The following is a 27,934-nucleotide window of genomic DNA, read 5'->3' on the forward strand; positions in this document are numbered from 1 at the left end:
GGTGTTAGATTACAATATACGTTTTCTGACTGTAAACAACATGAAATAAATAAGCGCACCAGAGAGTCTGTAACATTTTTTTTGTATAGCCTTTATTACAGCAAAGACAAAACGGTTGCATTCATTTGTGAATTCAATTTCCGAAATGGAACGGTTTAGGCCTATTTATTGTTTACGCTAATTATTCAAATCGTGAATGACTCCTATGCTGTGATAACATGAACTAATACATTATTGATGATACAGTAGTCTATGTACGTATTGAAATATAGGCCTAAGTAAGACTAAACAGGATGTGCTCTTAGGCCTACAGCTCAATGGTGGTTATACAAGGAAACTATACTAAGCCTACTAATGATAACGGCATTACTTATTATAATGATTATTATTATTATAATGATTATTATTATAATAGTAATAATAGAAAGAAGATCAAGGAAAATGAGGGTCATTATTAGAAATACAAATTCTGACAATTTAGAACAGTGTAAACAACACTAAACAAATTATAAATAATACCAGAGAGGCTGGTCTAATGGAAAACAAGTGTAAAGCCTTTATTACAGCATAACAACGATTAAAAACAGCTGTATTTGTGTACTTTTTTTTTTATCTGACATGTTGTGGTTGCCTGGGGCTTGGTGCGCACGGAATCAGTTGGCTATTAATCACACAGGCAACAGAATCAGTCTTATTTCTGTAGATATGATTTATAAAGCCAGGCACATTAAACAGAGGCTATTGATTTATAGACCTAATTAAGTTGGTTCCCCCTCCTCAATTTTCTTAGACAATTAAGGCAAGGGCTGTTTTCGTCTCCTAACTCCGCTGCTGCCTCCCCCGCATTGTTCTCCACACCAATATGCTGGTTAACTTTGCTATTATTCTCATTGCAACATGGTCTAGGAAAAGGCGTCAATTTAACAGTGCACTGTGTTTCAGTACCGCGGACAGCGACCACTATCCAACGCGGGAGAAAGCGCATTTGTTATAAAATATTATTTTGCACCATCGTTTGTACATAATATAACCATATACAATTTCAGTAGCAAATGTCTTACACCGATGGACTGTGCCATCCCCATGGCCACCACACTCCAAAAAGCAAGTTCTGCAGGCTCTAGTTTAGTCTAATCTTGATTATTGTCCAGTCGTGTGGTCCAGTGCTGCAAGGAAAGACCTAGTTAAGCTGCAGCTGGCCCAGACCAGAGCAGCATGTTTTGCTTTTATTTGTAAACAGAGGGCTTATAAATACTATGCATGCCAGTCTCTCTTGGCTAAGAGTTGAGGAGACTGCATCACTTCTTATTTTTATAAGAAACGTTAATGTGTTGAAAATCCCATATTTTTTGCATAGTCAGCTTACACACTTATCCCACCAGACATGCCACCAGGGGTCTTTTCATAGTCCCCAAATCCAGAACAAATTCAAGAAAACGTACAGTATTACATAGAGCCCTTATTGCATGGAACTTCCTTCCATCTCATATTGCTCAGATAAACAGCAAACCTGGTTTCAAAAATCAGATAAAGCAACAACTCGCAGCACAACGCCTCCCCCCTATTGGACCTAGATAGTTTGTGTGGATTGGACCTAGATAGTTTGTGTGGATTGGACCTAGATAGTTTGTGTGGATTGGACCTAGATAGTTTGTGTGGATTGGACCTAGATAGTTTGTGTGGATTGGACCTAGATAGTTTGTGTGGATTGGACCTAGACAGTTTGTGTGGATTGGACCTAGATAGTTTGTGTGGATTGGACCTAGATAGTTTGTGTATGCATTGATATGTAGGCTACGTGTGCCTTTTTAAAAATGTATGTAGTTCTGTCCCTGTCTAATGATGTTCTGTATTATGTGTCATGTTTTGTGTGGACCCCAGGAAGAGTAGCTGCTGCTTTTGCAACAGCTAATGGGGATCCTAATAAAATGCCAAATACCAATGGATCAGTCCATCAGACAGGTGTCTTATACACCATGATTTGTTTATATATTTTTTTGCTACTGTCCGACTAAAAAAAATCTTGGTCGACCAACAGCCCATCGACTAAACAATCGACCAGTCGACTAAATTGGTTTAGCCCTAGTGCAAAGCATTGCAACAAAGAATTTTGATTTATTTTGGAGAATGTATTTTTCGAGAGCTCTAATTGGTTGTATTTGTTTCTGTTCCTCCCCCTGCAGGATGCCATTGGCTGGAGGAACGTCACTCGTCTGCTGGTGTTCTCCACTGACGCTGGGTTCCACTTTGCTGGAGACGGCAAACTGGGCGGCATCGTTCTGCCCAACGATGGAAAGTGTCATCTGGAAAACAACATGTACACCATGAGCCATTACTACGTATGTGTTTCTCTGTATACTCTATACCTTCCAGACATTTTGTATTGCATTTGTTGCATTATAGTGTGCTTATTCTGTGTGCTGACCTCACTAAATGAATTTCCATGTGAACTGACAATAAGCTTATCATATATGGTATAATATGCTGTATGACTGGCTCATGTCTCCGTGGTATGGATCGTTGGATGTTTGTTTTGACATTTTCATCTTGTATTTCTTTTCAATTAACAGGACTATCCCTCCATTGCCCATTTGGTCCAGAAACTGAGCGACAACAACATTCAGACAATTTTTGCAGTTACTGAGGAATTCCAGCCTGTTTACAAAGAACTGAAGAACCTCATCCCCAAGTCTGCAGTAGGAACCCTGTCCTCCAACTCCAGCAACGTCATCAAGCTCATTATCGATTCTTACAATGTGAGTTTAACCCCCACGCTTTGACACCAGCTTTGACTTGGAATGGCTTTGATGTGAAGCTAATAGTTACTGTGCAGAAAATCAATACCTGGGATCTGTCCCAAAAGGCACCCTATTCCCAAATAGTGTACTACTTTTTACCAGTTTTTTTAAAAATATATTGACACATTTGGTTAACATTCTGTGTTTGGTAGTCTCTTTCATCTGAAGTCATTCTGGAGAACAACAAGGTGCCTGAAGGTGTGTCCATAAAATACAAGTCCATCTGCAAGAATGGTGTGGTTGGTACGGGAGAGAACGGAAGAAAATGCTCTAACATCTCCATTGGAGACGAGGTAAGTGAGAGCGAGCGCTGTCTTTCCTTGTTGGTCTGGTCTCTATTGAAATAGGGGTGGAGAATTTACATTTGTCAATGTAATACATCTATAAAAAAAAAATTGTAAACCATCCAAGACATTTTAGGAGTTTACTTTTGGAAAAACGAGAGGGAATATATTTGACCTTTACTCAACGTTTCAGCTCAGAGGTCTTTCTCAAGACCAGTCTCCAGGAGTTTACTAATACCTTCTATCATCCTATCTCCTAGGTGTCCTTTGACATTACCATCGAGTCCCAGAAGTGTCCATCTCAAGGCAAGTCAGAGACCATTAGGATCAAGCCGCTGGGTTTCAATGAGGATGTGGAGATCGTCCTCAACTTCATCTGCGAATGTGAATGTTCCAAAGGCGGAGAACCTCTCAGCAAGATCTGCCACAATGGCAACGGGACCTTTGAGTGTGGAGCCTGCAGGTAGGCACAACATAAAACCCTGGTTTGGGTTCTGATTTTCAGGTGTGAATTACCATAATGTTCTTCTGAAACTATACGGGTCATATTCACTAGGATCCAAATGGAAGAAAAAGGACCAAAAGGGACTACGTTAACTCATCCAATAAGAAATGCTTTTTTTTGTTTTCCGCAGTGACATTTTTTGCTTCCATGTGCACTAATGAATACGATCTTGCTTTGGCTCAGGTGCAACGAAGGACGTATCGGCAGACTGTGTGAGTGCAGTACAGACGAGGTGAGGACAGACGACCTGGACGGTAACTGTCGGAAGGACAACGGTACAGACATCTGCAGCAACAACGGAGACTGTGTGTGTGGAACTTGTGAGTGTAAGAAGAGGGAGAACCCCGAGGAACGGTACAGCGGGAAATTCTGCGAGTGTGACAACTTCAACTGTGACCGCTCCAACAACAAACTATGTGGAGGTAGGACCTGTGGCTGGCCCTCTTGGTTTGACTAGATGTATGCAAGTTTTCGTAGACATATTGTATTCATTCAACACTGCTGCATACTGTAACATCTATAGAATAAACTACTGAAAGAACGTGTTTTTAAAATGTACAGCATATCATGGATCCTCCATTTTCTCCACCTATTTCCTCAGCCATGGCCTACTGAAAGAAAATGTTTTAGATTGGATGATTCTTCAAAATGGATGGCTGCGTTGTGTAGGCCCAGCATAGATTCAATCTCTTATTCTCTCCTCCCCTCTACTAGGACATGGGCGTTGTGAGTGCAGGGTGTGTATCTGCGATGCCAACTACACGGGCAGCGCCTGCGACTGTTCCCTGGACACCTCCACCTGCCTGGCAGCCAATAAGCAGATATGTAATGGCCGGGGCACCTGCGAGTGTGGCGTCTGCAAATGCACCAACCCCAAGTTCCAGGGCCCCACCTGTGAGATCTGCCCCACCTGCCCCGGAGTCTGCGCTGAGCACAAGTGAGTCCCCGTTCAGGGTGTTAACCATAGATAACATTGTCTCTTTATCTCACCCACAATGCTGACAGGGAGTTGTGGATTTGTACAGTGTCTTTGAAAAGTATTCATTTGACTTTTTCCACAATTTGTTACATTACAGCCTTATTCTAAAATTGAATAAATAAAAATAATTCCTCATCAATCTACACACAATACACCATAATGACAAAGCAAAAACAGGTTTTTAGAAATAGCTTATTTACATAAGTATTCAGTCCCTTTGCTAGGATACTTGAAATTGAGCTCCGGTGCATCCTGTTTCTACAACTTGATTGGAGTCCACCTGTGGTCAATTCAATTAATTGGACATGATTTGGAAAGGCACAGACCTGTCTATATAATGTCCCACTGTTGACAGTGAATGTCGGAGCAAAAACCAAGCCTTGAAGTCGAAGGAATTGTCCGTAGAGCTCCGATACAGGATTGTGTCAATGCACAGATCTGGGGAAGGGTACCAAAACATTTCTGCAGCATTGAAGGTCCCCAAGAACACAGTGGCCTCCATCATTCTTAATTGGAAGACGTTTGGAACCACCAAGGCTCTCGGGGCAGAAGGGCCTTGGTCAGGGAGGTGACCAAGAACCCGAGTTCCTCTGTGGAGATGGGAAAACGTTACAGAAGGACAACCATCTCTGCAGCACTCCACCAATCAGGCCTTTATGGTAGAGTGGCCAGACAGAAGTCACTTCTCAGTAAAAGGCACATGACAGTCCACTTCGAGTTTGCCAAAAGGCACCTAGACTCTGACCATGAGAAACAAGATTCTCTGGTCTGATGAAACCAAGATTGAACTCTTTGGCCTGAATGCCAAATGTCACGTCTGGAGGAAACCTGGCACCATCCCTACGGTGAAGGATGGTAATGGTAGCATCATGCTATGGGGATGTTTTTCAGCAGCAGGGACTAGGAGACTGGTCAGGATCGAGGCAAAGATGTACAGAGGTCCTTAATGAAAACCTGTTCCAGAGTGCTGAAGACCTCAGACTGGGGCGAAGGTTCACCTTCAAACAGGTCAACGACCCTAAGCACACAGCCAAAACAAAGCAGGAGTGGCTTCGGGACAAGTCTCTAAATGTCCTTGAGTGGCCCAGCCAGAACCCAGACTTGAACCCGATTGACTGAGAGACCTGAAAATATCTGTGCAGCGACGCTCCACTTCCAACCTGACAGAACTTGAGAGGATCTGCAGGGCAGAATGGGACAAACTCCCCAAATACAGATGTGCCAAGCTGTAGCGTCATACCCAAGAAGTAATCACTGCCAAAGGTGATTTAGTAAAGAGTCTGAGTACTTATATATATATATTTTTTTAATCATATTACACAAATCAGCAGAAATAAAAATAAAAATATTTGTCAGTATTGGGTATTGTGTGTGTTTGTAGATTTATGGCCATACATTTTAGAGTAAGGCTGTAACCTAACAATGTGGAAAAAGACAAGGGATCTGAATACTTTCCGAATGTGCCTTTTGTATAACCTGGGGAAAAAACTTGTTTAAGAGGATTTTGTAAAAACAACAACAATGATAAATCTGTTTTTTCTCGTCTTACTACCCATCTGTGTGGCCATAGCCTGACCATGTTGTTGTCCTCGCTCTAAAAGGGAGTGTGTTCAGTGCCGGGCCTTTGAGACTGGAGAGAAGAAGGACACGTGTCAGAGGGACTGCAGCTATTTCAACCTGATCAGAGTGAAGGATCGGGACAAGCTGCCCCAGCCAGCCGACCAGTCCTACCCCCTATCCCACTGTAAGGAGAGGGACGCCAACGACTGCTGGTTCTACTACACCTACGCCGTTAGGAACGACACAATGAGAGAGGTCTACGTGGTCGAGACTCTGGGTGAGTGGATGGCTGGTGCTGCACCACTGAGGAGCAAATATCTATGATCATCCATTTTAGGAATAGCCTGCCCTAATGACTTCATGTCTGTATGGCATTTTACAGCCCGTGTCCCTAATGACACCTTTTAACCAGGGCCCCTATAATCTCTTGTCAAAAGTAGTGCACTACAAAATGACAGTGCACTACGAAGGCAATAGGGTGCCATTTGGGATAGAGCGAAAGTGTAGGCCTATAATTATACATTTTATTTGGCGGACGCCTTTCAAAACACAAGTACATAGTCCATTGTATATGATTAACTGTAAATGCATAATGTTGCCATGTGTGTTCCCTGGTGTGCTACAGAGTGCCCAGCGGGCCCTGACATCATCCCCATCGTGGCTGGCGTGGTGGCGGGCATTGTTCTCATCGGCCTGGCCCTACTGCTCATCTGGAAGCTGCTCATGATCATCCACGACCGCAGAGAGTTCGCCAAGTTCGAGAAGGAGAAGATGAACGCCAAATGGGACACGGTAAGGCATCCTGTTGGATCACACCAGCACAGCCGGCTTTCAAATAAGAATATTAACTTTTATATTAGCGGTGATTTGCTTTCTTTTCACTGTTCAGATATCTGGGGTTGCATTCATAAAGTGTCTCTGAGTAGGTGTGCTGATTTAGGATCAGTTTTGCCTTTAGATCACAATGAATAAGATTGCATGGACAGGGGGGCCTGACTCTAGATCAGCACTCCTATTCAGAGACACTAGATGCATACGGCCCCTGGTCTACTCTTGAAATGTGAGAGGACTTTCTGTCCTAAAATTAACGTGTGTGTATATGTGTGTGTATATACACTGCTCAAAAAAATAAAGGGAACACTTAAACAACACAATGTAACTCCAAGTCAATCACACTTCTGTGAAATCAAACTGTCCACTTAGGAAGCAACACTGATTGACAATACATTTTACATGCTGTTGTGCAAATGGAATCGACAAAAGGTGGAAATTATAGGCAATTAGCAAGACACCCCCCAAAACAGGAGTGATTCTGCAGGTGGTGACCACAGACCACTTCTCAGTTCCTATGCTTCCTGGCTGATGTTTTGGTCACTTTTGAATGCTGGTGGTGCTCTCACTCTAGTGGTAGCATGAGACGGAGTCTACAACCCACACAAGTGGCTCAGGTAGTGCAGTTCATCCAGGATGGCACATCAATGGGAACTGTGGCAAAAAGGTTTGCTGTGTCTGTCAACGTAGTGTCCAGAGCATGCAGACGCTACCAGGAGACAGGCCAGTACATCAGGAGACATGGAGGAGGCCGTAGGAGGGCAACAACCCAGCAGCAGGACCGCTACCTCCGCCTTTGTGCAAGGAGGTGCACTGCCAGCGCCCTGCAAAATGACCTCCAGCAGGCCACAAATGTGCATGTGTCTGCTCAAACGGTCAGAAACAGACTCCATGAGGGTGGTATGAGGGCCCGACGTCCACAGGTGGGGGTTGTGCTTACAGCCCAACACCGTGCAGGACGTTTGGCATTTGCCAGAGAACACCAAGATTGGCAAATTCGCCACTGGCGCCCTGTGCTCTTCACAGATGAAAGCAGGTTCACACTGAGCACATGAGCACATGTGACAGACGTGAAAGAGTCTGGAGACGCCGTGGAGAACGTTCTGCTGCCTGCAACATCCTCCAGCATGACCGGTTTGGCGATGGGTCAGTCATGGTGTGGGGTGGCATTTCTTTGTGGGGCCGCACAGCCCTCCATGTGCTCGCCAGAGGTAGCCTGACTGCCATTAGGTACCGAGATGAGATCATCAGACCCCTTGTGAGACCATATGCTGACACATGCACATTTGTGGCCTGCTGAGGTCATTTTGCAGGGCTCTGGCAGTGCACCTCCTTGCACAAAGGCGGAGGTAGCGGTCCTGCTGCTGGGTTGTTGCCCTCCCACGGCCTCCTCCACGTCTCCTGATGTACTGGCCTGTCTCCTGGTAGCGCCTGCATGCTCTGGACACTACGCTGACAGACACAGCAAACCTTTTTGCCACAGTTCACATTGATGTGCCATCCTGGATGAGCTGCACTACCTGAGCCACTTGTGTGGGTTGTAGACTCCGTCTCATGCTACCACTAGAGTGAGAGCACCGCCAGCATTCAAAAGTGACCAAAACATCATCCAGGAAGCATAGGAACTGAGAAGTGGTCTGTGGTCACCACCTGCAGAATCACTCCTGTTTTGGGGGGTGTTTTGCTAATTGCCTATAATTTCCACCTTTTGTCTATTCCATTTGCACAACAGCATGTGAAATTTATTGTCAATCAGTGTTGCTTCCTAAGTGGACAGTTTGATTTCACAGAAGTGTGATTGACTTGGAGTTACATTGTGTTGTTTAAGTGTTCCCTTTATTTTTTTGAGCAGTGTATATAAATATAGCTTACTGCTTGTGATTTCAGAGCTCATTCATCCAGCATTCCTTTTACGCCTATCTCAAGAGATGCACTTCATTGTCTTGGTTATCTGTGTGAAAACCAACCGTTATATTTGTGCCTTGGTTATCTCTTTGGCTACATCTTCTGTTTTGTGCCAACAATGGCAGCACAGAAACCTGGCTCTGTCACGCTGCTCACCCTTAGACAGACTTCATTCACTGAGGGAGTGGCCTTTCCTCCATGGGCATTTTGCTGGCTAGGTTAGGAGTGCTGCCACTGTCTGTCCACTCATCAGTACTTCATGCCCATAATAGGCAATGAAGCTGAGGGAGAGGGTGCGCTTGGTCACCAACAGAAGAAAGCTCAATCCAACTGCTCAGTGTGCTCAAAGTCATAGCAGCAGTATTTCATGTTTATAGTAGAATGACAGAGCACTTGTGTGCTGAGAGAGTGCACAGCTGAGAGAGAATATAGCCTCTGGTCAAGTCCCAAATGGCTCCATATTACCTAAATAGTGCACTACCTTTGACGAGAGCCCCCGTGGGCCCTGGTCAAAAATAGTGGTACTGGTCAAAAGTAGTGGTAGTGCACTATAAATGGAATAGGGTGCTATTTGGGACTTACCCTCATTCTCAAGAGCATGGCTAATGCTAAACCATTGGGGTTGGATATGTTTGTATTCTGAATGATGGTTAGACCCCTAGTTGGTAAACCTTTTCTGCTTTCTTTGTCCCTCAACCATTACTCCCTCCATCCTGTCATCTTTTACTGCTTACTTTCTTTTCATGCTGTTTCTTGTTCTTCTTTTCTTTGACCCCTGTCTGTCTCATTGTCGACCATAGCAAGAGAATCCTATATACAAGAGCCCTATAAATAAGTTCCAGAATCCAAGCTATGGGCGTAAAGGCGTGGTCCTATAAGTCTACGTTTGTATTGCCTATCTCTCTTTTCCCTTTTCCTGCATGTACTTTACTTTCCCCTTGAAGTGTTTTGTGATTAAGTTTTGCATCTTTTCTTCAGCCTTTTTCACTGATATATTTTCATTCTTAAGAAAAAAACAGATTTAACTTCTTAAAAGCAAAAGCTGTAAAATAACCTTTTTCTCATTTCAGTAGCGAGTTTAAAGTTTCTGGTACTGTCTGAGGCAACCTGAAGAACACATTTGTCTAAGAAATGAATCACTTAATAAAACGGGATATATTTTTTTTAAACTACGGTGTTCTATAGCTCACCAACATCTATCCAATTCACGCTGCCTTATTTTAAATGGGTTAAGGTTTAACATGTATTTAACTGCATGTTGTTGTGTGTGCCATTAACATGCTAGATTATAGGACAGGTGACTGCTTTGTTCTCAAGTCCCTATTGAAATGTTAAAAATCGTATTGTCCAAATGGAGTTCGTGCTGCTCTGGAATTAATTTGAACCAAACAATGTGATATGTGAAATGGTTCTAACCGAATGATTCTCTTTTTGGACTACATTCCAAATGGCACCTATGGGCCCTGGTCAAAAGTAGTGCTATATATATACACATGTGTATATATATGTGTGTGTGTAGTTAAATAAAAGGTTAACGTAAAAAAATTGGGAATAGGCTGCCATTTGGGACAAAGACAATGTATCCATGATTACTCTTTTTTCTCACTCTCTTTTTACTTGTCTTTTGCAGGGTGAGAATCCCATCTACAAGAGTGCTGTAACAACTGTTGTCAATCCAAAATACGAGGGCAAATGATGGAGCATCCTCTCTGTCTTTACAACACTGTATGCAAAATAATATTTGGGGGGGTTTATGTTCACGGTTTGTTTCTGTAGTCACCAAATAATAGCAGTGCATTTTGCCACTATTTCAGTATGTTTTACTAACTTTTTTTCTATGCATCGTTTGAATTGAAAAATTGTACAGTATGTATAAACTTGGGTTTTTACTTTTTTGTGGAACTTGGCGGAATGTTTTTAAACTGATTTTATTTTTGCCACAGGACTGGCAAGGTCATTGAAGGTGTGGTTGTGCCTTTCATAGAACCGTGGAGCCATTCTTTCTGTTTTTGAGGGTGAAATTGGATGTCGATATGGGACAAGATACGTAGCGATAGCTGGCCATTAGGACAGCAGTAAATTGTAATGTGTACAGTTTGTAGGAAATTCTGTGTAAAGCCATATTTTAGTCACAGAAAAGGGCTGGAAGCAAAGGCTGGAAGCAAATGTTAATCAATTTATTCTTCAACCTGAACAATCAATTTAAATGTTTATTTTTTAAAGATATTTGTAAATCTTTATAAATAAAATGACATTAATGTACATTAGTAGTATTATGGGCTCCAGGTTTAAATTGTTTAGTTTTAAAGAACTCAGGTCCCTATTGAACTCTTAATTAATAGTGATGCCAAATATTACAGAACTCACTGGCTTGTTTGCAAACAATATGCCTTATTTTAAGTGTCTTGCTTCAGTTACAGAAATTGAGTTCTGAATGGGGTTCTGAATGGTTTATTACTTGACCTGTATCCTCAGTGTTTTCTTTTTCTTTTTTTACTGTCAAATAATTATCTTCTAATTTAGATGGTTTAATCGAACTCTTCCATTGAATAATGGTGACTACATTTCAGTTATAAAGATCAGTGTTAAGGGAGGGATGTCATTCAGATCTCTGTAGAATTTCAAACATCCCACTTAGTTGTAAGAACACAATCTCCACACTGTTTTTAAAGTGCCTTTTTATTTCATCACATTCACATTTTGCATTACTTTATTTCTGAAATTATTTATTAAAGTTCCCAAACAAATTACCCCAAAATTGTTACATGCTGCATGTGTGTGTTAATTATTGTCATTTGTCCTTGCTTTCTTTTTGTTAGAAAGATCCCACGGAATGTTTGGCTCATTGTGGCCTAGGCCTCTGATCCAGCTTTCAACTCACTGCTCATCTTATGCTACCCACATGTTTTCTACAGTTTAACAGATGTATTTCACCTCTTGTTTTGGCCAATTCATGCATTTTCCAACTCCGGATAAATCTCAGGATAGTGTCTCCTGATCTGAACAACAGAAATACAGCTGCCACTGTTTTCAGATGCTGCACTGCCTAATGAGCATTCGTAGATACTTGAGTCATATGGCATCAACACTGCCACTGTAGCTAGGAGGGGGAAACAAGGCCCTTCCACAGGACACAGTTGGTGCATACAGTGGGTTTGAACATTGGTATCAGGAGTTGGAAGCTCGGCTCCAATATAGGTTGGGAGAATGCCCAATGGTTGAAGTTAGTTTTCTGTTGTGTTAAACGGTCTCCCTTGCAAAAGAGGTCTGACGTTAGTGGGTCTTTCTGGTTAATTTTTTGTTTGTTTTGTGAATAGTTCCATCACAGAATAAAATTCTAATCCCGTAAATGATACATTGTATAATTTGTTTCACTGATTTTAAATCAAGATGTAAGTAGTGTACAGATATTACATCACTCCCAACCTGCAATCAGGCACCAGCAGGCAGCATTATAATAATCATTTCCGTACTGCAATTGAAAGACTGCGTTTCTGCGTCGTTTCAATCTTGTATGTTAGGTGGTCCATTCCCAAGGTAATAGAGGGCTTAGAATACCATGTACAACAGAGAACTTTCTCGTTTTTGAGCGTGAGCTCATCAACCCAGTGTTCTCTACCTCATTGCTCTCTACAGATGATTGGTGCCAGCCACCGACCAATCAGGATGCGTCTTCTATTGCAAAGTTGTTAACCCCCAACAAGAACACTTCTCTTCTAGTTTTGCTAGCTAATCTTCTTGGAAATAACAAGTATAATTATCTGATCTCAATAACGTATTAGTTCGACTGAGAGGCTTTCCGATACGATCAAGAGAAATACGATGCTTTCTTAAAAAGCTGAATGACGTCTTATCAGGAGTATTTTACTGCATGGCGTTTGCAAAACGATAACGTTACACTTAAGCCAGCGTCTGTCCTCGGCTTTTGGGGAATCACCCATGATCATCAGAAATGTTATCACCCTTCCTGGAGTCAATTTTACGGTAAGTTTTTCAGATATCTTTGTAAAACTGTCGTGTGAAAATCGTCTTGTTTGTAGGATAGCTAGCTATCACAATTAAATGCATGGCTGTTAAGTTGGCCAACCACCGATGTCAAGTCAATCAGCATGCTAGGCTACTAGTAACTAGCTACGTTAACGTTACAATCGCGAGCGAGCTCCATTTTTAGCTAGTAGGTTAGCTTTCGTTTTTGGTTTAGGTGTTATAAATTGTCGCTTGCTTTCAAATGTTCTGACTTGCTAAATGTATTATTTATAGTCCAAAGAGTCAGGAAGAAAGCCAGTTAACGTTAAGTTACGTACCAAATTCATGACCGCAACGTGTCATACATAAATCGGGTGTTAACTGTACAATTATTTTGTAAATTAGTTTATAACCACTAACTAATTGTCATGTTCTAGCTAGGCAAGGAAGGCAATATTTGTTAGCCAACACTGCCAACCAACTACCAGTGGTCTACAAAGGAACTGCACATTCATATTTGAAGTGTTGACTAATGCCAAGTTGTTTGGCATGTAGGTAAATAACAGAAATCAGTGGAGTGGCTTGTTCAGACTTAAAGTGACTAGCCCTGGCCTTGATGTCAGTGACAAAACACTAGGCTTGTCCTCAGTGGTGGAAAAAGTACCTGATTCTACTTGAGTGAAAGTAAAGATACCTTTATAGAAAATGACTGAAATAAAAGTGAGTCACCCAGTAAAATATGACTTGAGTAAAAGTCTAAAAGTATTGTTTTAAATATACTTAAGTATCAAAAGTAAATAATTGCTATTAAACAAACCAGATGGCACCATTTTCTTTAATTTATGGATCACCAGGCACACACTCCAACACTCAGACATCATTTACAAACGAAGCGTGTGTGTTTAGTGAGTCCACCAGATCAGAGGCAGTAGGGATGACCAAGGACGTTCTCTTGATTAGTGTGTGAATTGGACCATTTCCCTGTCCTTTTAAGCATTCAAAATGGAACGAGTACTTTTGGGTGTCAGGGAAAAGAGTAAAAAGTACATTTTCTTTTTTACATTCTCAGGAATGTAGTTAAGTAAAAGTTGTCAAATAATAATGCTAAAGTACAGAACCAAAAAACCTACATAAGTAGTACTTTAAAGTATTTTTACTTAAGTACTTGTCCTAGCTTTCAAAAACCGTTCTCCGTATGCAGGGTTTTCAGCGGTTACATTCGCTGTGCGAACTACATTTCCAATGCCGTGTTAACGTTTAGAAACGTCAATTATTGCTTTCACTAGTTTTTGAAATATGCTGATATGCCCCTTATCTTTTATACAGTTGCAGTTTTACACATCCATAAGCTGTGTGCCTCCAGTTGATGAATTACACTTCCTCCCCATTTACGTTTACACATAGGTGTTCAGAGCTAATTAGCACAGGTGGCCGCTATGTCTTCCGTAAACAAACAATGTAACATGGAGATATGACCATGTGGAAACACTAACCCAATAAAGGTGTGTGTAGTAACTTCATTTCTCGCTGATATGAAAGATACATTATTCATGTTTCCAAACCCGTACCGCAAACGATACGTTCAGAACTTAACTCCCCCGACCAGAAGATACTATCGTCAATGGGCACTAAAGCAGTTAGCCTCTGAATGGGGTAGACTTGTCCTGGGCTCCTAATCATGAAGCGTCTCGGACAATGCTGATTTTTAGGATCAGTTTTGCCTTTTAGGTCTTGAGTTAGATTACATGGACAGGGGAGAGAGCAGGGGTGTATTCATTAGTTGGATTCTGTTACAAAACGTTTGGGCCTTTTGCAATGGAAACGGTTTACTTTAGGAACCAGTGGGAGTGTGACCTACCTGCATTTGTCCAATAGAAAGTAGTTTTTGTTGACAATCGCGTAGGGACCTACCTGCATTTAGTTTAAAACGTTTTTTATTGGACAAATGCAGGTACAGTGCATTTGGAAAGTATTCAGACCCCTCAACTTTTTCCACATTTTGTTAGGTTACAGGCTAATTCTAAAGTGGATTTTTTTTTTTATTCCCTCATCTACATACAATACCCCAAAATGACAAAGCAAACCGGGTTTAGAAAATGTTGCACATTTTTTGTTAAAAATTACATTTACACAAGTATTCAGACCCTTTACTCACAACTTTGTTGAAGCACGTTTGGCAGCGATTACAGCATTAAGTCTTCTTGGGTATGATGCTACAAGCTTGGCACACATGTATTTGGGGAGTTTGGCCCATTCTGCTCTGCAGATCCTCAAGCTCTGTCGGGTTGGATGGGGACCGTCGCTGCACAGCTATTTTCAGGTCTCTCCAGAGCTGTTTGATCGGGTTCAAGTCCAGGCTCTGGCTGGGCCACTCCTGTGTGGTCTTGGCTGTTTGCTTAGGGTCATTGTCCTGTTTGAAGGTCAACCTTCGCCCAAGTCTGAGGTCCTGAGCACTCTGGAGCAGGTTTTCATCAAGGATCTCTGTACTTTCCTCTTTCCCTCAATCCTGACTAGTCTCCCAGTCCCTGGTGCTGGAAAACATCCCCACAGCATGATGCTGCCACAACCATGCTTCGCCGTAGGGATGGTATTGGCCAGGTGATGAGCGGTGCCTGGTTTCCTCCAGGCTTGGCATTCAGGCCAAAGAGTTCAATCTTGGTTTCATCAGAACAGAGAATATTGTTTCTCATTATCAGAGTCCTTTAGATGCCTTTTGGCAAACTCAAAGCGGGCTGTCATGTGCCTTTTACTGAGGAGTGGCTTCTGTCTGGCCACTCTACCGTAAAGGCCTGATTGGTGAAGAGCTGCAGAGATGGTGGTTCTTCTGGAAAGTTCTCCCATCTCCACAGAGGAACTCTAGTGCTCGGTCAGAGTGACCATTGGGTTCTTGGTCACCTCCTTGACCAAAGCCCTTTTCCCCCGATTGCTCAGTTTGGCTGGGCAGCTAGCTCTAGGAATAGTCTTGGTGGTTCCAAACTTCTTTCATTTAAGAATGATGGAGGCCACTGTGTTCTTGGGGACATTGAATGCTGCAGAAATGTTTTGGTAACCTTCCCCAGATCTGTGCCTCGACACATTCCTTTCACCTCATGGCTTTATTTTTGCTCTGACACGCACTGTCAACTGAAGGACCTTATATAGACAGGTGTGTCTTTCCAAATCATGTCCAATCAATTGAATTTCCCACAGTTGGAAAATGGAAACAGGATGCACTTGAGCTCAATTTCGAGTCTCTTAGCAAAGGGTCTGAATACTTATGTAAATAAGGTATCTGTTTTATTTAATACATTTACAAAAATGTCTACCTGTTTTCGGTTTGTCATTATGGGGTATTGTGTGTAGATTGAGGAATTTTAACTTATTCCATTTTAGAATAAGGCTGTAATGTTAAAAAAAAAAAAAAAAAAAAAAATGGAGGGGGGGGGGGGGGTATGGGGTGAAGGGGTCTGAACTTTCCAAATGCACTGTAGGTCCCTCCCCGTTTGTTTCATTATGTTTGCCCTTTTTGGTTCCTAGCGTAAACAATGTTTTGCCTCTCTAATCTGAGCAATGAATACACACAAGCACGCCTACTCGGAGGCACTTGATGATTTCAGTTACTCTTTGCAATTGGAACCGCTGTCCCAGTCCTATCAACGCGATGACCCCTTTAATTAAACACTCAAAGGAATGATGAGCTGTTTTTTTTATTCCCACTCAGATCCCAATGATGCTGTCTTTTGTAATGGTTGACGCCAAGTGGAACCTACAACTCTTGGAGCCTGGCTAGACCCGATGTCTGCCATTACTATAGGTAAGCCCAGAGAATGACCTTATAATATGGGCTTTAGTAAAGCACCAGATGCATCTCTGATTGTTATTCATGAGGTATTGGGGTAAGGCACAGAGAGACTAGCATCCTGTCCAGGGGGTGTACTTGTACATTAAGCTGCCTCACACTACAGAAACAGGAGATGGACTCATGTCCTATGGTAGCAAGGCTGATGTAACTCACATGGTACACAGCTAAGGAGAGGTGTGACACTTGTCTGGACAGGAACCTGTTGATGGTGCAATATTCACAATGAAATTGGCTTGAGCTTTGATTGGTTCTCTCAAATGTTTATTATTTTGGGGGGGTTGAGACCTCTATTTGAAAATCCAACAGTTGTATTAGAAGGGGGTAGGGCTTGGGTGCTGTGTGCTCTGTGGGTGTTTGGCACAGGATAACCAATCAGTAAAGCACAGCCCCCATCATTAGAAACACATTGTGCCTACAATATCAAGGAGCCTTTAGACTCTGAAGGTGGGAAGACTTCGAGTTGATGTCAAGCAGAGTAGCCTTATTGACCATTCTGGCTTGGACAAGTATTGCTAACTTAAAGCACCAGAACCCTTTGTTTTGAGGTTCTTATTATTTCCAAATATTTGAAATACACGAGGTTGGTGGCACTTTAATTGGCGAGGACAGGCTTGTGGTAATGGCTGGAGCGGAATGGTATCAAACATGTTTTCCAGCCACCACTGTTGAATTACGATAGGACTTACACACTGGTCAATGGAGGACCACACAGTTCAGGTTGCAGCGGGCAACAGTTCTAGGGTTAATCACACCACAAGAGGGCAACATTTTCAAACTTTTAAAATATTTTCAGAAGCTGTTCAGTTCCCCATACTGGTAGTGACTAGTAAGTCTAGTCAATTAGTATATTTTACTTTTGGTTATTTTCAAATAACACTAGTAGTGTATGACTCAAGGGTTTTATATTTTTGTTTCAACTTTTAAGAGCAGCAAAACAACTTCAAATATTTGGTATCATGCCAGAAGAGCATTGTGATGCAAATGCATCATCATGTATGGTTTGTTAGTTATCATCCATGTCTTCCCATCCCAATATTTAATCAAATTGACTAAATCCCAATATATTTAATCAAATTTACTAACAGCCCCCCCTCAATGTTCAAATCACATGTAAAGGCCTGATGTAAAGGCCAGTGAAGAATAAAAGGTGCATGATAATATACTGTCTAATGTTAGAGACAATAATAATAATAATTCAACTATGGCCTACCAAAAGCCTCCTGCGGGGATGGGGGCCTGGGGGAAAAAAATACCCCATAAATATAGTACAAAACACACAACACTACATAAAGAGAGACCTAATGATAAGGCAATGTAGGCTATTTAGAGTGTAACCAATTAGGGACATTTAGCGAAATATGTTGTAGTGTCAATGCCCCTTCTGTAATTGCATTCCAAATTTAACCTGAAACATATATAATGGTTAGCTACTTACCCAAATTATATAATGGTTAGCTACTTACCCAAATTATGTAAATGTTTTATTTGACTTCTTTAGTTTTGGGGGGCACGTCCCCCACCGTTGCGAACGCGCACGCGCTCGGGACCGTGTGGGAATGGCTGTTCGATGATGGGTGGGTTGGGCTGCTTTGAGCGAACGGAGCGTTAAAGAGTTTTTAATGTCCGCCATGTTGGCCATGGCGTACTGAACCACCGATAGACAGGGAAGCCTCTGAAAAAAAGACCGAAATAGAGCGATCAAGATCCGGGCCTTCCCGGCTCCGTTCGCGACGCCCTAACTTTAGCTTTAATCAGTCGAACCGTAGATGTCAGAATAACCGCACAGAATCATCCATGAAAGCTCAACTCGAAACCGATGTGAATTTAAGGAGATCGGATAGATTTATGTTGCATCTCGAATTTTAAAAAATGAGTAAATTGTCGTTTCGGGCACGGGCGCTGGACGCTTCCAAGCCACTACCCGTCTTCCGATGTGAGGATTTACCCGACCTGCACGAATATGCATCTATTAACCGGGCAGTGCCGCAAATGCCGACGGGGATGGAGAAAGAAGAGGAATCGGTATGTTTTATAGTTCGAAAATTTGCAAATAAACATTTATCCTTATTTTTATATTTTGAGGCGCTCCTCTTTTTTTTCTGCGCATGTTTACACAAAATGGCCGCCAATTTTATTTTAAAAAAAACACGACGAAAATGTGGTGTAGATGCAGTGTTAACAATAAGTGGATACATTTTCCAGTTCACAAATGATTGATTATTTATATATATTATTCAATATTCTGGTTTTAGTTGGTTATTTTCGCTGGAGGAGATTTTCTAAGTACAAAGGAATCACGTGACTCCCATGAATCCGACATTTTGTTGTGTGTCTTTGGGATGTGCCTTATCTGTTGGCGTAATGGCAAAGGACCGGTGCAAGGGGGAGCTAATGATCAGAAATTCTTTATGTGCCTGTGTGAAGACGATACTGGCGGAAAAATTTAAACATTGCATGCCTTGAGTAGGAAAGGTCCGTGTTTTTAGATAAAACAAAGCTAGCTAAGTGTGCACTCAAATTATGTATTGCAATGAAACAGCAGGGAGCAGGTCTCGAACCCGTTATAAACCCAGAGGGTCGTTACAGTATTGTTTATTGACTCGCATACTCTGGTCATGTTGAAGTATTAGCCAACGAATGAGCAATCACTCATTGGTGCACTGTTTTTCTTTACTTTCAATTAACTTATGATTGGGTGATTACAATGTGTATTTGTCTTGCCGCCTAGGCTAATATTTGGCTTTCGCCCCAAGGTTTCATGTGTCTAGAGTGTTGTCTACGCACGTGGCCTTGTTATGGTGTGGACGTTTGTACCTGTCAACATTACATGTCAGTCTCTGTGTTTTGGTAATCAAATCAAAGTTTAGTGGTCGTGTACACAGTTTAACAGATATTATAGCGGGTGCAGAGAAATGTTTGTTAATAGCTCCTAACAGTGCAGCAAAGATGTCAAATAATTATCAAAAACAAGAAATCATGCCTCTTGGGCCATGTCTGTGTTTACAATTCAGTGAAACTTGTATAGCCTGCTTTTTAAAAACATGTTATATTGTATTTATATACATGCCGTGCTTCAGTTGAAACATGGCCCCTTATTTAATGACCGTTGGAATTGTCTGTCAATCCATTTCAATGGTTTAACCTTCTGTTAGCTGAAGAACACGCAGTTCCGTCCTTATATCGAGGCTTGAGTTGAGTTTTGATAACTGGTCAATTTGCTTGCAACGACATTGAGTCACCACCATCAGTCGATTCTTGTACAAATGTTGATTCTTGTAAAAATGTATTCTGTGTCTGTTCTGTACAACTGCAGTCATTCTGCGTGTGCTTAAAATTCATACGTTAAATAAAAACTTTATCGAATACAACCACGGACTTTTTTCTTAATTTGTGTTGCTCAACTCAATTGAATCGGCTAGTGCAATCCGGGAACTCTGGGACACCCACATCCCCTACTCTAATCATTTAAAATGTAAACTTCAATGGTGGTCGTCCCAAGGATTCCAGATAGCACATACCCAATTAAATCTCGCTAAAAGTTGTTGTAATTAAAAGTATTAATTTCACCACCCCGCAGAGTTGTACAGGAGGTTCAGGTAAGCGTTTTCAGAATTGACATTTTAATAAGAATCGGCTGATGGTAACTCAATGTTGCTAGCAAATCCCGCGACCAGTTGTCAAAACTCAACTCCGCCTCAATATAAGAGAACGGAGTTGAGTGTTCCTCAGCTAGCCTTCTGTGTGTGTGAAGCTATAATTAAGGTGCGATGCTCCCCCTCTCCCTGCAGACCTGTTTTCATTAATTGCACATTTTGACTTGAATGTGTTAATTTATTTATGGGAGGCCGGGACATATCTTCTTGACATTTCTCTGTGATACAATGTATCTTATTGCTTTCTGAGGCTTGGTGTCAGCCAGAGGTTCTGTGTGTTAGGCAGCCACCACAGCTGTAGTAAACTAGTGGCATGCAGAGCACAGTAGGAGTCCCAGCAAGGGGGCCCCTTAACAATTAGAGCCCCACAGTGGAGGTGTCATAATACCCATACAACCTAGTGGTCCAACAGTGAAATGGTTCCAATGGCTGCTAGGTTTTACGGGTATTATGACTCATACCGTGTTACTCTTTAAGTCTCCACTCCAGTCAACTGAAATGTACTGTGTTGTCACCATAACAGAATTTGGTTTTTGATACCAGGTTTAGTATCACAATACTTGATACCATCAAGATACCGCAGGAAAAAAAAGGCATGTTATCCATTCACAGAATGGTATTTGATGCATACATAAACTATGCTACTGCTCTGCTCTATTGCTTCTGACAGCCATGTATGCATTAATGAATCACATACAATCAATTTGACTTTGTTTGTCAATCTAACTACATGATGGTAGTAATTTTCTGAATGATAAATCTTTATTGATAAACTGGGTAATTCAAGATGTAGCATAGGCCTAGCCACAATATAGGTGAATGCGTATTCAATATGAGTGTGGGCATGCATTGAGTAATTGAGCTTGTTTTTGCTGATGTTGTCTGTAGAAAAATCGATTTCCATTATTTTTTGGACTTATTTCATTGAAATGATCAACATTTGCATAGGGGGAAAAATGTGCGCTGTCTCTAACCAGTAATGACGTCAAGGCAAGAGGGGTGGGCCCGTCGGATTCAGTAGAGCTAACTAGCTTGTAGTCCTATAACCCGGAAATGTGTTAGATTTAGTTCGTTCAGCCATCATAATGGGGAAAGAATAGGGTTTTGGAATGAATGCCGAAAATAAGGTCTAAAGTTAATACAGGCTTAGGCGATGTTGTACGTTTTGTTCTGAGATAATACCAGTCAGTTAAAAACCTCAAAAGGTTTTAAGGATCCGACCCTTTTTTCAAATTTTCGCCTAAAAATGACACCCATATTTAACTGCCTATAGCTCAGGACCTGAAGCAAGGATATGCAAATTCTTGATACCATTTGAAAGGTAACACTTTGAAGTTTCTGGAAATGTGAAATTAATGTTTGAGAATATAACACATTTGATCTCGTAAAAGATAATACCATCTTCGAAATGCAAGAGAAAGACCATAATATATTATTCCAGCCCAAGCACAATTTAGATTTTGGCCACTAGATGGCAGCAGTGTGTGCAAAGTTTTAGACTAATCCAATGAACCATTGCATCTCTGTTCAACATTTTGTATCAAGACTGCCCAAATGTGCCTAATTGGTTTATTAATACATTTTCAAGTTCATAATTGTGCACTCTCCTCAAACAATAGCATGGTATTCTTTCACTTTAATAGCTACTGTAAATTAGACAGTGCAGTTAAATTATTTTTAATCTAAGCTTTCTGTCCATATCAGATATGTCTATGTCCTGGGATTTTTTGTTGTTGCTTACAACCTCATGCTAATCACATTAGCCTACGTTAGCTCAACCGTCCTGTGGATGGGACACCGATCCCGCAGAGGTTATTAACATGACCTTTTTATGAATTATGACACCTTTGTTTTATAAAAATATATATATATATATATAACACAAATTCTTCAATTCACAAAGTAACATTAGCTGATGAACATTCTCTAATATAAAAACCTACATCTCCTAAGCCCATGTTTGTCACTTATTTTCGGCGGTTATTCAAGAAGGCCATACATTTTCCGCCAAGTCTTTGTCCAACGAACCATGGCGGAGTTGGTGCCTACGAAAAGTCGCCATTACTATTTCTCTCCATAGGTCAGCTTTGCAATCAGCTTCATTTTGTGTTATGGTTTGCATACAGTGCATTCGGAAAGGACTCAGGCACCTTGAAGTTACTGCCTTATTCTGAAATTGATTAAAACGTTTGACTCCCTCATCTACACACACTACCACATAATGACAAAGCAAAAACAGGTTTTTAGACCTTTTTGCAAATTTCTTTAAAAAAAACGGACACATTTACATAAGTATTCAGACCCTTTACTCAGTACTTGAAGCTCGCATCCGCTACAATACCATGGTGCTTGCCTACGGAGCTGTGAGGGGAACGGCACCTCAGTACCTTCAGGCTCTGATCAGGCCCTACACCCAAACAAGGGCACTGCGTTCATCCACCTCTGGCCTGCTCGCCTCCCTACCACTGAGGAAGTACAGTTCCCGCTCAGCCCAGTCAAAACTGTTCGCTGCTCTGGCACCCCAATGGTGGAACAAACTCCCTCACGACGCCAGGACAGCGGAGTCAATCACCACCTTCCGGAGACACCTGAAACCCCACCTTTTCAAGGAATACCTAGGATAGGATAAAGCAATCCTTCTGCCCCCCCCCCCCCCTAAAAGATTTAGATGCACTATTGTAAAGTGGCTGTTCCACTGGATGTCATAAGGTGAATGCACCAATTTGTAAGTCGCTCTGGATAAGAGCGTCTGCTAAATGACTTAAATGTAAATGTAAATGTACTTTGAAGCACCTTTGGCAGCGATTTAAAGCCTAGAGACTTATTGGGTATGACGCTACAAGCTTGGAACACCTGTATTTGTGGAGTTTCTCCCATTCCTCTCTGCAGACCCTCTCAAGCTCTGTCAGGTTGGATGGGGAGCGTTGTTGCACAGCTATTTTCAGGTCGCTCCAGAGATGTTTGTCCGGGCTCTGGGTCATTGTCCTGCTGGAAGGTGAACCTTCACCCCAGTCTGAGGTCCTGAGCGCTCTGGAGCAGGTTTTCATCAAGGTGCTTGGCTGTGCTTGGCTCCGCTCATCTTTCCCTCAATCCTGACTAGTCTCCCAGTCCATGCCGCTGAAAAATATCCCCACAGCATGATGCTGCCATCACCATGCTTCACCGTAGGGATGGTGCCAGGTTTCCTCCAGACATGTTGCTTGGCATTCAGGCCAAAGAGTTCAATCTTGGTTTCACCAGAGCAGAAATGATTGTTTCTCATGGTCAGTCCTTTAGGTGCATTTTAGGCAAAATCCAAGTGGGCTGTCGTGCCTTTTTCTAAGGAATGGCTTCTGTCTGGCTGCTCTGCCAGATTTGGTGGACTGCTGCAGAGATAGTTGTCCTTCTGGAACGTTCTCCCATCTCCACAGAGGAACTCTGTAGCTCTGTCAGTGACCATCGGGTTCTTGTTCCCTCCCTGACCAAGGCCCTTCTCCCCCGATTGCGCAGTTTGGCCAGGCAGTTAACTCTAGGAAGAGTCTTGGTGGTTCCAAACTTCTTCCGTTTTAAGAATGATTGGGGTCACTGTGTTCTTGGGGACCTTCAATACTGCAGAAATGTTTTGGTACCCTTCCCCAGATCTGTGCCTCGACACAATCCTGTCTCGCTCTACGGACAATTCCTTTAACTTCATGGCTTGGTTTTTGCTCTGACATGCACTGTCAACTGTGAGACCTTACAGACGTATGTGCCTTTCCAAATCATGTCCAATCAATTGAATTTCTCACAGGTGGACTTCAATCAATGGACATTGTTTTGCAAACAGTAATTAAGTTTAAACATTTCTACATGCTTTGTTGCTTTATTCAAGTGTATTAATTTACCTGCAGCATGAGTTGGGAGCTAACATGATGCAGCCAAGACTTCCAGTGCAGGCAAGCAATGAGTAAGTGGAGCAGTCATGGTGCATGCTATTATAAGGGGTTGGCTGCACTGATATATATGCTTGATCAGTGAGACATATTTGACAGAAGTCCCGAAAGTAACGTTCTTGTACCTGACAGTTTTTCACATTCTAGTATCTAAGAAGTACTGAAGTTTTTGTTATGCTGTGCAGCACTAGTATTGCGTAAGAGGCACGCAAGATAGGAGTGATTTGTTTATGTAGAATATTGCGCACATTGTCAGAGGAGCTGTCAGGCAAGTGACAGCTTCTCAGTAACTGGCATGGGAAACGAGATGAGCGTGGTATCCACCTTATGTCACTAAGTTATTTTCATGGAGGGTGTTTTGGTTGGGGTGGGGAATGGATGTTCTAGCTTTAATACTATGTCTATGCCTTCTACTTGATTGCACATTAGACTTTTTCAACCTAGCTTCTGAACTTTTGGTAACACTTCTATGCACAGCAGTTGGACAGACCTCTACCATACATGGTTACCTTTTATTTTGGGATGTCTTTGGTTTACCACAGTGGAATTCTCCTGAGTGATGATTAGTGGGTGTAGAACAGCTGGAGGGCAGGGACTCCCTAGTTCTTCCTTCTACAGGTGTGAACTGTGTGTCAGCCCAGACAGCCAGTGTTTGTTGCGTGAACTCACCATCACCGGGTCATTGTCTGAGACAGGGTGCAGAGGGAATTGGTGGGATCTGTTGATTTGTCTGAGTGCCAGTTTTCCTTGGAACACACAGATGTTGGCAGACCACCAGTTTCTTACTGCTTTGACCTCCTTCACCTGGAATGTGTTGTGCAATCGGCTACATGTCCACAATCTCTGCGGTAGTGCTACCGATAACAGGTGTAAAATGGTTTCACCACCACGCATGCATGACTGCTTATGAACTGTTATCCTTTAACCCTTAGCCTACAATTCTGTGGCCCTGTGGAATTCTAATTAACATAATCAACAAAAAAAACATCAATCTGCCTAAGCAAGACTTTTTTGTTGTTGCATGGGCTGCGTCTCAATCCACTGCATTTGCAGATATCGCCCTTCCGCATCTGTGTTGAAGCTAGAGGGGTGTTTGTCAGACCATTAGACATCCCGAAAATTGGTCTTCTCACAAAACATCTGTAGCGTCCGAATGGTTTTGCCTACAAAGTTCTCTGTTTTGCTCTAGGACGCCCTCAAGACTGGTCCTCGGTACCAGTTTAAAAAAAATGTATGGAAGTATATATGGAGATAGTTCAGTGCCTAAAATAAGGGGATAAATACGTAGTTATTAGTTTCCTGATCTGTCTTATATCTCAGAAATAGGACAGACACTTCAGAACAAACTTCCTTTTAGATTTTTTGGGGTCGACTATCTGTTCCATGTAGTGAATCTGTTATTCAATGCATATCTATTGGCTAATAGCATCATAAAACAATTCCAATCCCCCCCCCCCCCCCCCCACTCACACGGCTTAGACTCTAGAGGGTTAAGACAGTCATATACCAATTCTGCCTTCCAAAAGGCAAAGTAAGGATTTTTATTAGTTGATGGAAATGGATTTAAAAGTCATGCTTATGTCTAGATTTAATTTGCATAATTTTGTGGAATTCAATTGGCCTGTGTATTTTCGCTAGTCATCATGTATCTTTATCCAACACAACTATTACATAAATCATACAGAGCCTATTTTCAGCTGGTTGTTTCTGGAGTATAATGTGTTTTTGTAAGCCTATTCATTGCGCAACAATTCTAAGTGCAATCGCGTGAACAGTTTTGGTGCACAATTTAAAAATAGCTCTCTATTTCTTATCTGGTAATTGAAGCGTGCTGCCCATTCATGCGCAGGCAACAAACATGCTATCAGCGCATCACCCACCACTTTATAATGTGAGCTGGAGGCAGTATGCATTTTGAAAACATTCTTAGTTTGTAACTTTAATGTTTTTTTTTCGTATTATGAGGCATGTCTTACCTTGCTTCAAAGTAGCTTATAGGCAAAATCCCACCGTGGAGGCAATTCTTTTATTAACACGTCATAGGTGGCGTGTAAGTTTCACGTTTGGGAGGCTTACAATTTATCCTACCATTCTGCGTGCCAGTTAGGATTTTTATATGCGCATGTTTGTCAATCATTGTCATGTGGTTAATCATGATCTCAATTAAAATTATCATCTGAAAGTTAAGTAAACTAATGCGAGATCACCAGCCTCTGCCATATGGACACACTGTGATCCATTGGCGGCTAAAGAAATGAGAGCATTGAATTCATAGCCTATAGGCCAATGCAGCAGTAGGACAATAACTTCCATTGCTTTTGCACACTGAGGATTTGTGATTATCGAGGGAAGATTTTTCTAATCGCTTACTTTGAGGCACTCTAGTTTTAATATATTATAATTCGCAATAAAAAAAAAGAGATGGGTTAAAAACACTTTTCCACGCAGCAGGCCAGGTACTAACATGCATGCTCCCTCAACATTATCAGGACAGAGAAACCAGCCACATGCTCATTGCTCAAATGGAGCATTCCAAACAAAAGACAAAGAAAAAATTGACATCTTGTAAATTATGGTTATGATGAAATAAACCAAAACTTGTTTCTCACAAGTGTAGCAGGTTGTGAACTCTGTAAACAACGTTTCCACTCCAAGAATGATCACTGAAAATAACTAATACATGCATTAACAGAAATGAATGCGACTAAATTACAAGTATTAACTAGGGATGCACGATATATCGGTGAACATATCGGAATCGGACGATATTAGCTAAAAATGTCAACGTCGGTATTGGCTGATGTCTAGTTTAACGCTGATGTCAAACTGACCTGCATACCTATATAACGTTGGAACATGACTAATGACGCCATGTAAAATTTGGCGCTACACGTGCAACACAGCATTCCTAACCTAGCCCACAACGTCTGCTGTGTTGATCGAGCAGTCAACAAGTCGAGCAGTCATTTGAAAGAGTAAGAACATTTCAGAGAGACAACTCAAAGGCGAAATCCATTAAAGCCAAGATAATGGAATTCATTGCCCTTGACAATCAACCGTTCTGTCGTGGGTGATGTTGGCTTTTGTGACTGGTCGAGCACCGGTACACATTACCAAGTGCGCAATTTTTCAAATGTTGCCCTACCGGAGTTGCACAGTAATAGCGTCACTGCTATTAGCTTCACGACATACATATTATGGAACGCCGTTTGGGTCTTTCTTTCAAAAAAGATACAGTAGCACTGTCAAAGCTGTACGAAGAGTCTGCAAACACTGGCCACAAGCGATGTGTTTACAATACTGCATTGGTAATAAAGCATAATTTGTTCGACCGCAACTTCTGGGGTTGCTAGCTAGCTTTAGCTTGATACCAAGCTAGCACCAATACAACCAGCCTGAAACAATGGCCAGTAGAAACTGCAGTCATTTTCATTATTCTTTCATTATTGATTTAGGAATCCTTGTGAGTAAGTATTAGCTAGGTTGCCACTTGTTGTTCGCCTATTAAAATTGAACATCAGTTCATGAAATTAAATAGCTAGCCAGCTACTTAACCCTGTTGCCCAAAGCTAACGTTATAAGCAGCCAGCTAGCTTCATCTGGCTAGTGAGGCTCGACCGGAACCGGGTTATGTGTTGTGAAGCTAGCCACAATAAGGATTAGGCAAAATAGTGGAATTTGCGGTTTTCCTTCTAAGTAAA

The 27,934-nt window shown here is 41.8% G+C and overlaps 2 protein-coding genes across 5 annotated transcripts in view; both read left to right on the forward strand.

Moving 5' to 3' along the window:
* LOC129814178 (integrin beta-1-like) overlaps positions 1-12,217 on the forward strand; it is a 30,532-nt gene extending 18,315 nt beyond the window's left edge. For both annotated transcript variants that reach the window (XM_055867073.1, XM_055867074.1), the window contains exons 7-15: positions 2,184-2,339; positions 2,571-2,756; positions 2,951-3,091; positions 3,343-3,545; positions 3,771-4,009; positions 4,302-4,524; positions 6,168-6,403; positions 6,752-6,918; positions 10,493-12,217. In XM_055867073.1, coding sequence (XP_055723048.1) covers positions 2,184-2,339; positions 2,571-2,756; positions 2,951-3,091; positions 3,343-3,545; positions 3,771-4,009; positions 4,302-4,524; positions 6,168-6,403; positions 6,752-6,918; positions 10,493-10,558 — 1,617 coding nt within the window. In that variant the 3' untranslated portion in view covers positions 10,559-12,217. The remainder of the gene's footprint in view (positions 1-2,183; positions 2,340-2,570; positions 2,757-2,950; positions 3,092-3,342; positions 3,546-3,770; positions 4,010-4,301; positions 4,525-6,167; positions 6,404-6,751; positions 6,919-10,492) is intronic.
* A 313-nt stretch (positions 12,218-12,530) lies between these two features.
* LOC129814177 (enhancer of polycomb homolog 1-like) overlaps positions 12,531-27,934 on the forward strand; it is a 42,389-nt gene continuing 26,985 nt past the window's right edge. The window contains exons 1-2 of one of the 3 annotated variants that reach the window (XM_055867072.1): positions 12,531-12,846; positions 16,529-16,621. Coding sequence is in view for 2 of the 3 variants with exons in the window: in XM_055867070.1 (XP_055723045.1) it covers positions 18,539-18,691 (153 nt within the window). In the remaining variant the exon portion in view is untranslated. Of the gene's footprint in view, positions 12,847-16,528; positions 16,622-18,221; positions 18,692-27,934 lie in introns of those variants that run through there. The other 2 variants (XM_055867071.1, XM_055867070.1) reach the window with 2 other exon arrangements.

This window comes from Salvelinus fontinalis, chromosome 17, assembly GCF_029448725.1.
Source record: "Salvelinus fontinalis isolate EN_2023a chromosome 17, ASM2944872v1, whole genome shotgun sequence".
Taxonomy (NCBI): domain Eukaryota; kingdom Metazoa; phylum Chordata; class Actinopteri; order Salmoniformes; family Salmonidae; genus Salvelinus; species Salvelinus fontinalis.